This window comes from Wyeomyia smithii, chromosome 1 (genome assembly GCF_029784165.1).
Source record: "Wyeomyia smithii strain HCP4-BCI-WySm-NY-G18 chromosome 1, ASM2978416v1, whole genome shotgun sequence".
Taxonomy (NCBI): Eukaryota; Metazoa; Arthropoda; class Insecta; order Diptera; family Culicidae; genus Wyeomyia; species Wyeomyia smithii.
The window spans coordinates 100,029,206-100,041,757 of NC_073694.1; the positions used below are offsets into that span (position 1 = coordinate 100,029,206).

The following is a 12,552-nucleotide window of genomic DNA, read 5'->3' on the forward strand; positions in this document are numbered from 1 at the left end:
ATGCTACCAACTTAGGTAGGCGTTAAAAATCATATGACGGTGTATATAATAAATACATTTACACAAAAGCAACATTGAACATATCGGGTTCGCCACAGAAGGCAGAATCACGAAAGGCAGAAGCACGAAAGGCAGAATCATGAAAGGCAGAACTCTATGACCGTACACAAAAGGCAGAATATTTCAAAAGGCAGAATTTGGAAGGGCACGAAAGGCAGAATCACTGGTAGCAGAACCTGACTCACGATAGCCAAGTGCGAATCCTGGTCACGATAGCAAAGCTGTTACTCTACATTTATTATTTGATAACCAGTTTTGATGGGAGGTGCAAATTAAGCCTAATTATTAGATCCGAAACGCGCCAACTGGTTTGGCTCAGGTCCTTAAGACTCTCACGGCATCGCGGAGAGTAATTTTTCGATGTTAGATATAACTTACACTAGTCTCAGCGGCTTGTTGGTTATAATCAACATAAAACAATTCATGCGGCGAAGACGCATAATCGAGGACAAGGAACCGAGGCGGCACAAAGCCGCCGTGGTTTCCGCGGTCCGAGCCGGCCGCCGATTCGCCGTCGGAAGCGGCGGCCTCTCGCATACAAACAACTGATCTACTGGTTTTCTAGGATTATTCAAACAGGTTTTCTTTCCCTTAGTTAAGTCCGAACGAGCGGTAGCGAGTAAGGACAGCATACACTTGGACAATAGAGTCGGCCAAAGGCCGCGAGTGTGTGTTGTCAATTCATTCATTGAATTCATTGAAATTCATTCATTGAAATTTCCAAACACTTCCAAACACTGTTAAATGTATCTGGATCGTGTACCACAAGAGATCAAAACAATGGTCGCAGTGCACATAGGAGTATTTCAGTCAAAAAGCTGGCCAAAATACGAAAAAAATAATTCAAGTGTTCCTCGTGCTATTGATCCTTTTTGCATTCTCTGATACTTACTACATTGTATGCAGCCCATCTTGAAATTTTCTGAATTGTTTACAAACGACAGTAACTATCATAACCTTGGTATTAGTTAGAGCCCATGAATAAGTCACAAAATGTTCTACGAAAAATATAAACTTCTACTCATGTTATTATAACTTTAAAGTGATTCTTGAGCGTCAACGGAGTCGCTTTAGTTCAAATAAAATCGACAGTTTCGAAATATGACAAAATTGGTATAGCTTAATCATGAAATTGTAAAGTTGGTCGGAAGCTTCACATTCATCAAAACGCAAATGCTAAGAGAAAATGTACCATTGGATGAGTTGAGTTACGCAGTTAACATGACTCAATGATCTACTGGAAGCACTGTGGTTTCCAAAATATTCATATCCTTTTGAAGCGAGTGATTTAAAAAACGCTTTAAAAGTAGCATAATCAATTATTGGCAAAAAGTATTCACCAGAACAAGCTCTTTTTTTTTTATTCTCGTTTATTTTCCGTCGGTCTAGTTCCGCCACTGTTGTGGCCAATCACCGACGCCCAGGGAGGCGACTCCACACCCAGGACCCTAACTCACGACCCGTTTATTAACGGACCGGCGCCAACGGCTTTACTTCCTCATGCGATGGAAGGCGTGATCCCAGAGATTTTTCGCCTCAGAAAATCTCCCGGTGTCGGCTAGGATTGAATCTAGACCAGTTGGGTTGGTTGTGAGTGGATCACGCCACCTCACAACCATCGACACCTATGTCGGCGGTGGGATTCGAATCCAGGCGTCGAGCGTGGTTGACGGAGACGTTACCAACCACACTAGGCCCCCGCTCCAGAACAAGCTCTTACTATATTTGTACTCTTACTATATTTGTGTCGAATTTCAGAGTGATGGTGATCTAACTTGACGAAAACTTGTTAATAATAAGTTTTTATGTCTCAATATAAAGTTTAATAAAGATAAAACCACTTTAAAACACATTAGAAATGTAAATGATAAACATTTCAAAAGGTCCTATCTGCTTTCATCGTTTTCCGAAACGTCTTTTTATTTTGAAAATGTTCAGCTTAAGTAACTCTCCCAAGCGTGTTTTTTGTTCAGATGCTAGAGTAATCCCTCCGCTATCTACTTGTGCAAATAACGTGTCAAAAAAGATGTTTAATAAGTTGCGGTGATTGAATGAAAGTGACCGATCAAAAAATCGATCAAAGCAGATAGACCTTTTGAAATGTTCCTCTAGATTTGCTATCTGAAAACTCATTAAAAAAATTTTGGCCAAGTTTTTGTTCTACGTACTCCTATGTGCAATGGTCTAAATCTTACAAAAAACATCCGGATCGTAATAAAGCATAGGTACTCATAAATGCAAAACCATAGTTATGCAGTGACACGTCCATAGATGCAACCTGAGACGCTGAGCAAAAAATAAATTCAAAATCAAAATTAATGTAATTTTTTTAGTTTTATTTTAAATAGTTCAGTGAGAATAACCTGCGTTTTTTGCGGACATGATTGTCATCACTTCCCCAAACTATGATTTTCAGACTTTTGTAGTTGAACAAGTAGGTTAAAAGAACACGAGTCGCCCCTGGTTTGCATAAATCCGAAAAAATTGAAATACCGGTTTTTTACCGGTTTTACCGGTTTTTATTTTTATGAATACCGAAATACCGGTTTTCGAAAAGTCGGTAATACCGACCACCCTAATACCACTCGACTCAGTTCGGCGAACTGAGCATTTTTTCTATGTAAGTATGTAGGTGTGTATGTGTGTGTGTGTGTGTGTATGTGTGTGTGTGTATATGCGACTTTTTTTTCTCACTCACTTTTCTCAAAGATGGCTGGACTGATTTTCATGAAATTAATTGCAAATGAAAGGTCTAGTTGCGCCGTAGATTACTATTGAATTTCAATGTAATCGGATTTTTAGTTTAGAGGTTATGTATCAAAATGTAAAAATCACGAAACATCAATATCTCAGAAACCACGCTACCGATTTCAATAAAACTGGTTTCAATTGATCGGGCTGTCTCCAAAACCCTTAACTTTTAAATTTCGTAATGATTGAACTTATGGTTCAAAAGTTATGTAAAGAAAAGTTATCCTGAGGATGTTTAAACTCACTCATTTTTCTCAGAGATGGCTGAACCGATTTTCACAAAATTAGTGTCAAATGAAAGGTCTAGTTGCCCCATAGGTTGCTTCTGAATTTCATTGTAATCGGATTGAAACTTTGTCCGTTGTCGATAAAAATGTGAAATCACATAATGAAAGTAAACATATTGACTTTCTCCTAACGATCACTGGCTAATTAAAAGGTAGAAAAGTGATCCAAATGGCCAAATGTCATATACTACTCGACTCAGTTTGACGAATCGAGCATTTTCTGCATGTATGCATGTATGTGTGTGTGGGTGTGGGTGTGTACGTGTGTATGTGCACCTTTTTTTCGCACTCACTTTTCTCAGAGATGGTCTGACCGATTCTTCCTATCTTGGTGTCAAATGAAGGGTCTATTTGCCGTAATCCAACTTTCAGTTTTGGCGCTGCGGCAAAATGTAGAAATCGCTTCTATATCTCAGAAGCTATGAACATAGTTGAATTCAAATTAATGGGATTTAAAACCCTCAAACAATGAATTTCATAATGTTTAAACATGTGGTTTGAAAGTTATAGAAAGAAACGTAACCCGGAGACTATCTAAAACTATAGCTACGATCAAAATATGTGGTCTCAACATTATTTAAATTTGATATTGTACTATTTCAATGTTTGCGGCCTTGCTCGGGATTGAAGTTGAAATTAAAACTCATTTCTATCATTTCACTTTTTCTTTGGCACAAATATTAAGTCAAATTTCACATACTATACCTAAATTATTACTTTATATATAACATCAATATTCTAGTACCCAAAGAGTGGATGTACCTTCATTGTATTGTATTTGACAATTTAAGGATGTTTTCCAGAAACCGGAAGATACTATGTATCTAGAAATTTAAGATGGCGTCTTTAGTTGATTTCTGGCCTCTGGGTGTAACGCTTCCGCAATACTCATAATAGATGATATTTGGTCATCTTAAGTTGTTTTCCAGAAACTGAAAGTCGGCATCTTCGCCATTGAAATACCCGGATTAGGCAAAATTTGGCCATTTTGGGATGTATTCCGGCAACCAGAGGTAGTCATCTGGATTTTTCGCGTGATGTATTTGAAACATATTTATTTAATTGTATTTGCATATGTATGTTTTAATGTATGCCCTCATGTGTGTGAATGTTAGGTTTAGAATGTTTGGTAAAGTTGTGCTGTTGGCTATCCGAAATTCCTTATTTAGAGTGAAAAATAAAACCAGCAGAAATTTTGAAGGAGTATTTTTTCTCTTAAATGGTGTCAATCTATTTTAACATATAATAAGTTTGAATGAGAAAGGCTGGGTCTCACCGCTAGGTGGATTAATTTGGGTTTTTGAATAACACAAAATTGTGGTTCAAATGTCTTTAAGTTGTGCTTAATATTGTGAGTGATGCATTGGAACTCAAACGTTTCGAGTTTTCAGTGGAACAAACCTCAAAATTTATTTATTCATATGAAGTTTATGACACCTTCCAGTGCGTACTTGGAGTCATGCAAAGTTAATCTAATTAACTAGAACTGTTCAAATAGAATAAATCATTCGCAGATGGTTTCAGGGTATACTGCTTTTTTCTTTGCGCACCGCACCAAACTTTTAACAATTAATATTGCATTTATACTCCCCACATAGGAGACTGCCGAGATCAGATTAGGAGGAACTTAAACATAAGTATCTGACTCTCATGATCTCCCTTAGCTCCCATCCGCCATCCAGAAGCACGCGTCCTTGGGCTGTCAAAGCTGGAACAACTTTGTGGCTCTATTTTGAATTTGGTTCTGAGAAGCTATAAGAACCCAAGATTGAAGCTCAACCACCAAGCCCAGGGAATTAAACAGCAAATTGTCCTTTTCGGGATAAAATAAATACCTAACTGAAGAGTTTAATTTTCTTTTAAATTAATTTACATCTTCAAATGATGGAACAGTTATAAATTTGACTTCATTCTCATGTCTCAGAACGTACTGAATTACCTTTTCCTTCAGTAATAAGCACCATAGGCATAAGCACCATAAGCACCTGAACAGTTTTTGTTATCTGCATAAAAATTAGGTTATCGCATAATCGAACCTTAAAAATTGTCAAGCCCAATATGAAAAGCAACTATGTTATTGAAAATAGTCAATTTCGATTGATCTGATTGGCCATTATATGATTGCTTTCCCAAGCATTATAGACCTAGTAATTCGTAATGTACTATTTGGCTTATATAAGAGCCTGTTTCAGCCGAAACTGCTCATATTAGTTCTAGACAGCGACTACAACAAACCTTACTAAACAGCAGCAGCTGTGGCAGCGGATAGCATGAGCTGCAGCAATGATATCAGCAGCGATTTTGGGGCCAGCTGGAGCAGCGGCACTTCCTCTAGTAGAAGCTACCTTTGTGCAGTAGCTAGCAAAGTATATGGGCCGTCAAATTTTTCGTGTGAAGCTTTCAACTGTGTTATCAGAAAAATAGCTTAATTTCCTCTGTCGGGGTAGCACACAGATGCGATCAACTTTATATCCGATATGAAATTGAACAACAACAGTCCTTATAAGGACAACAAACAAATTATCGAAGATTTAATATTTTCTCGGTTTGCATTGGAGTTAGAAGTAAAATGTTGTTTTAAGCTGCATGCACTTTGACTGTTGAAATTTGTTTGCGTTGCATAGTTTTTGTTTCATTCCTATTCAAACTAAAATTCGGTAGCACTTCAACTCCTCTTTGGCGACATCCATAAATTACGTAACGCAAAAAACCCGATTTTTGGACCCCCACCCATATGTAACGAAAAGTAACGCCAACATTTATCCCCCCATAAAAATTACGTAACGCTGCAGAAGAATTTCCTTGATAAAAATGCTCGTTTTTGGAGAGTCTCTCCAGAGATTTTTCGTTACGTAACGCTGAACTCACCTCTCCCCCTCCCCTGTGTAACAAATTGTAACGCTCCAGGATACCCCCTCTCCCCCCTATGAGCGTTACGTAATTTATGGATGCCGCCTTTTGCACAAAATTTTAAACATATTCAATACAAGTAATGCAACAAACAACCTTATGTAGGGTAGAAATCATATTCTAAGCAGCTTTAGGAACCGCCTGTGTATTGAGACGAAATACTCAAAATGTGTTGGGTGAAATTCAAATAGAAGTATATCAATCTGTTCTCTATCTTTTTCTCTATCAGAACTTGTTTTCAGATTGTAAAACTAAGTTAGCAAACTTTAACAATAATCGGTTAAAGTTACCAGTCTAGGAACACTATTCCAATCACCCCGAACCTATTTTAGGCAGTTTCCATCTGTTTTGCAGTTTTTTTTTTCAGCACCCGAAGTGGCTCCTGAATGGCTGCAATATAGGTCAATTTGTTTCAATTGCTGTTTGTTCACAGATTTCTTTGTGATTTACAGTATTTCTTATATTCGTCAGACAGCTAGACAACCAAAGTTTACGTTTCCATCATTGAAATTGTCAATATTGATCAAAATTCAGGAGTTTGAGGCCTGTTTTTTTTCGACTGATTAGAATAGGCGCCACTGCCTCAGCTGTTCCTTATCCTAGTTCTACGTCAACCTTGCGGTCGTGGCTTTGCATATAACTCTTGTGATTTTTGTGTTAATAGAATTGAGCCGTATATATAATAGAATTGAGCCGTATATACAAGTATACTGAAACGGGAATTTCACTGTACTATTTTAATTTCAGACAAACAAGCAACAAACATCTCTCAACCGAGAAGGATAAGTTACAGGAGTTGGAGAAAAATATGTTGAAACGAAAAGCCCAATTGCATGAAATCGAACAAGGATTGCCGCAAAAAAATAGTTTTTACTTGAATATCATCCTAGGAAATGTTAATGTCTCAATTCTGAATAGAAGTGATAAAGTGCGCTACAAGGATGATTATGAAAAATTCAAACTAATATTAAATGTTATTGGATTGCTGTTATCTTTTTTAAATATACTTGTTAATTATAGGTATACACTATAATGGAAGCATAAGGCAAAAATTATGTAAAAATATTATTTTAGGGCATTGGAGCTAGCGTTTCTTTTCCTTTTGGTATGGTATTATTGTACACTCACTATTAGAGAATCTATTTTAAAGGTAAGACTATTTTTATGATTATTTCTTCTTATCACAGGTAATACCACCAATCACAACCTATTTTGAGTCGTTTATTGGAAATGTGTATACTGCATATAAGTTCCATATGGATTTTCATCATTTTTGAGTCAAATATCAGATTCCATCTATTTCTTGCTTTACTATCGATTTAGAATACAAAAATGTTGTAATACAAAATACAAAAACAAAAAAAGGTCAGAGAAAAATGTGAGGTCAAATTGTCCCATCTTAAAAATAATCGCATATCAGTCTCATCAAATGATTTTCTTGAGTATGGTCATATTTTTTTTCTTCAATCCATGTAACAAATATTTGGTGATGTTTTAACGCTTCTCATTGTTAAACAATCATTATTGAATTATTGAAAAGGTTGTTTCAAAAAAAATTCACACAAAAGTTAATTTTAAATAGACACTAAAACTGCAACTTTTTCTAGTAGCTCGTTCTAGAAGAGCTTCTTGGCTTCGCCAATCAGAGGAATAATAGTCTTGAGCAATGCTTCTTTCTGCGAGGTATTGATTCCCCATGGATGAGTAACTTATGCCTCGCTAGTGTGGTGGCCTAAAACTTCACAATTATCAGCTCAGAAAAAGTTAGATAAACTACAACGTCTGGCATGCTTATCAACAACAGGAGCAATGGCCAGTGCACCATCCAAAGCCAAGGCTAAAACGTGTTACATTTTTTCAGGAAGGAGATCTACAGGGACATTTACGAATCCTCAAAAATTTACAACTGAACACCTTAGTAACCATGAATGAAGATCGGATGGACTCTAAGACTAACTTCAGTGTTCCTTTCAAAGTGATTGAATCCAATCGCACCGAATGGGATAAAGGAGGTCCTAAGGTTCGTCCAGGATCAGTCATTTTTTATACAGATGGCTCTTAAATGGGCGAGTCTACAGGCGCTGGGGTCACTGGACCAGGAATCAATATATCAATTCCAATGGGGCAGTGGCCCACAGTTTTTCAAGCGGAAATAAATGCTATTCTAACATGCACAAGTATTTGCTTGGCTAGGAAATATAGGTATGACAATATATGCATTTTCTCAGATAGTCAAGCAGCTCTCAATGCTTTAAAAGCATACACATGTCAGTCGAAGTTGGTATGGGATTGTATTCAATCCCTACGACAGCTAACTGTAACAAACGTTGTCAATCTATACTGGGTGCCTGGTCACTGTGGTATAGAAGGAAATGAAAAAGCCGATCTCTTAGCGAGAATTGGTTCTTCAACTGCTTTCGTCGGGCCGGAGCCATTCTGTGGGGTATCTTCATCCTGTTTGAAATCTGAGCCAAGAGGCTGGGAATCAATGATGATTGATGCCAACTGGAAGTCTTACTCCAAAGCAAGGCAATCTAAACTATTCATTACACCATGTAAAAGAATCACACGGAACCTACTCAGTATGAATAAAGCTGATCTGAGATGAATGGGGTTATTTTAAGTTGGTCCGACAAGGTTAAGTACTTGGGACTAATTTATGATAAAAAACTTATTTTCAAAGAGCACATTGAGAGTATACAAGCCAAGTGCATCAAATATACGAGATGTTTATATCCTCTCATTAACAGGAATTCTAAACTTTGTTTAAAGAACAAACTTTTGATTTACAAACAAATTTTTAGTCCAGCAATGCTTTATGCTGTACCGTTCTGGTCAAGTTGCTGTTCAACAAGGTAGAAAACGCTCCGAAGGATTCAGAATAAAATTCTGAAAATGATTTTGAAGCGTCCTCCTTGGTTTGGTACACTCGAATTACATAGACTTACTGGTGTTGAACCATTAGAAGCTATGTCAAATAAAATTATTGACAATTTTCGACAAAAATCGTTGCAATCCTCAATTGCTACGATAAGCTCTCTTTATAGCCAATAAGTTAGCAATTAAGTTAGTTGTAAGGTTACCTCCCCTTTTCTGACAAGTAGGTTTAAATCCCTACGAATGATAAGTCCTAATTGCGAAAGCAACCAAATCCTAACAATTAGAATTGCAAATTTCTAACGGTGTTGAGAAGTCACCATTTGTGATTGGACACACATACTCACAAAAAAAAAAAAGAAAAAAAAATAGCCTAGCAATCTAAATTTACTATGTGTGAAAACAGTTTTTACAGTGTGTTGTATGAGTGCCTCATTCCCCCACTGTGGGCAGCACAAAGGTTGCGTTCAGCATATCCGATTTTGAACAGCAAACTACATTTATCAAGGTAAATTAACAAGTAATTGAAAATTAATGATTTTTTGAAAAGGTCTCGAGCGCTAGACTTCGGAAACAAATGCTTTCTCATTCTGTTTAATCAGTGATATAGGAATTTTTATGCGTGAATAAAAGGCCGACAACCTTGCAGCAGCTGCCCGTTGCACGAAAATATGAAAATATTACACTTCATTCAAATGTTAGAGCGCCTTAACAAAGGCGATTGATTCGACTTCACTGCAATAATTTATACTGGATTCAGAATTTTGTCGTCTCCCAGCCGCGGAGTTCCAACACGATATGCAACACGCAACAACGAGCAAAAAAATCGCTTGACGTTCCCAGCCGCAACACGGTACGGGTTATATCGTTGCGTATGCGAGAGCACCATCGGTGTTTTTCCGCTGGATACAAAATTTAAATGCGAATTGTGGAATCTCGCCTGAAGAAGATTAGACAATGGTAAAATTCAACCAAAAGGCGGGACCTATGTCAGAGCACTCTTTGGTTATAAAAGGGTGTTTCGGGTCGAGTTAGTCACATTCTTTTGGCGAACGGTGACACGGACGGGCTGTCCATAGGATTATAGCGGCAGTGGATTGCATCATCGGATTAGGCCGATGCCATGATTCACGCGAGTGGCATCGGCTTGCCGTCCCCCCGGCGGTGGCAGCGACAGTAACAGCGGCGGTGGAAACCGTTGGTAGCAGCGACGGTGGCAACGGCTTTGGCAGTGGGCAGCTGCAGTTCCTCGTTTAGTTCGGCTACCCATCGATCTGGGTTGGACCCCACCAGTGGTAATCCAATTCAGATATCGTTGGGTCAATACAGCCAGAAATTTTACGAGACCAGCACCTGCAAGTGGTCTAGGAAGCTAACGCCATCCAGCGTGTTTGTATATATAGCGTATGTGCATATCTATAGCGTGTGCGGAAAGCTTTAGGCGCTATACACACTGCTTCAGTGCCGGGACCGGGTCAAATTCGTGCCGGACAGTCGGATCTCAGCCAGAGCACGGTTCAAACACGGAGGCAGTGTGAATACATTAAAATCCCGGAGAGAACACGGACCCGGCCCCGAAGCAGGGTAAGGAACGCTTTAGCGTGTGTTGATAGCTGTAGCATGTGTGATATTTGATTTGTGAGATGTGTGTGTATGATATGGTATGATATGGTATGATGTGTGTTTGTGTGTGTATGATATGTGTGTGTGTATGATATGTGTGTGTATGATATGTGAGTGTGTATGATATGTGTGTGTGCATGATATGTGTGTGTATGATATGGTATGATGTGTGTGTATGATATGGTATGATGTGTGTGTATGATATGGTATGATGTGTGTGTTTGTCTGTATGATATGGTATGGTATGCTGTGTGTGTGTCTGTATGATATGGCATGATGTGTGTGTGTGTCTGTATGATCTGGCATGATGTGTGTGTCTGTATGATCTGGCATGATGTGTGTGTGTGTCTGTATGATATGGTATGATATGTGTGTGTGTCTGTATGATATGGTATGATGTGTGTGTGTCTATGATATGGTATAGTTTGTGCGTGTGAGCTGTGTATGGCTTTTAACTCGGCACAATGCTGAATCCGGTTCACGAAATTCACAACCCTTCATTAGTAGACATTATAACGCATTTCCCAAGTAAAAATATTGGTTTTATCCAAGTTTTATAGGGCTCAATATAACCAAAAAAGTGCTATAAAACTTAGATAAAACCAGTTGTGTTACTAGGGTAATGAAACATTCAATGCATTTGTAAATAGTGTACGTAGTTCTACGTCATTTATGCGGTAGTGTCTTGGATACAACCTCCTACTATTTTTCTGTCTGAAAATCTATTGTTTGGCTCGTGAATATACGTTTAATCGCTTGCCTGAATCTGTCTCCTTTCTGAAATATCAAAAGCCGTGAGTAATCTTGTGATTTTGACTACTTTTTCGGTGGAATATGAAAATGTTCCACTGGAAGTAAAGCCGCCCACTATACATGGGGTAAAACCGCCACGTATACAACTGTTAGTTGTTCTACTTCAAAACCCAAACGCCTCAACACTATAAAGGTAATTTTTACAGGATCAGTGAAGCAATTTCAAGCCACATAAGACAACGAGGTAAATCGACCATTTTCGATTTGGTTGAAGCTTTTCTAGTAATATTTTTTCAACAAGACTATTTTTTGAAAAAAAGTAAACTTGTGTAAAAATGGTAATCATGAACAAAAATAACTTTAGAGCCAGAACGGTTTGTTAGACCGGTATGACATCTTCGGAAGAGTTGAAAATAGTAGTTTTTTACTTCCGAAAAAAATATATATTGTAAAAAATATTAAAGAAAAGACAAAAAAATAGGATTAAAAATATTTTTTTAAAAATTTATTAAAAAAACATGTTTTGCCTGTAAAATCTACAAAAGGCAAGTTAAAATTTAATGGTTGTTGGATCATGGAGTAATAGAAATTTTACTAGCTCAGATTTTATAAAGAAATTTTTTTGGGCAGTTTGTTTGATAAGTATAGAGTTGGTTATTTTGTTCTTCAAAAAAAAAAAACAAAAAAATTAACAACTATTATTACTTTATACAAAATGAGTCTTCGAAAAAATCATACAGACAGGTTTAATGAGTTTTTATTTTCAGCTTAAAGACATGTATATTATAAATTGAATATCTTGAAAAACCCCAATTCTGAAAAATCTATTTATTTTGAAAACCCTTAAAAAGGGACCTAAACATTGGTTTGAACTTGGATAATAAAAAAATAAAAAAAGTTAAAACTTAGAAAAAAAAATTTGTTCAGATTTTTCACAGTGTATATTTAAAAAAAAATACCATCTATAACTTTTTCAGAGACAACAATTTTCAATAACAATAAAACTTCAATTAGCAGCCGTAGCGTCTATATGATATAGATGCGTTGTTCGGCGCTGTATAAAAACGGAACTGCTACAGACACCACTTTAAAATTCTTAGAGTCGATCTCCAGTTTACAAAAAAAAAAAAGCCGGAAATGACCGAATACCACCCAACATGGGTACTTTTGGGATCGAGAAAATGCCCAGAGACCTGAAATAAACCCTAGATACTATTTTTAAATCCAAGATTGTGTCTCCCGAAAATGACCAAACACCATCCAAAATGGGCATTCCTGTAATCGAGATGAT

General features: G+C 37.3%; 1 protein-coding gene across 2 annotated transcripts in view; it reads left to right on the plus strand.

The window, feature by feature from the left end:
- The window catches only part of LOC129717680 (transmembrane protein 120 homolog), a 245,917-nt gene that overhangs the window by 117,981 nt on the left and 115,384 nt on the right, over positions 1 to 12,552 (plus strand). For both annotated transcript variants that reach the window (XM_055667779.1, XM_055667770.1), the window contains exons 3-4: positions 6,756 to 7,028; positions 7,083 to 7,158. In XM_055667779.1, coding sequence (XP_055523754.1) covers positions 6,756 to 7,028; positions 7,083 to 7,158 — 349 coding nt within the window. The remainder of the gene's footprint in view (positions 1 to 6,755; positions 7,029 to 7,082; positions 7,159 to 12,552) is intronic.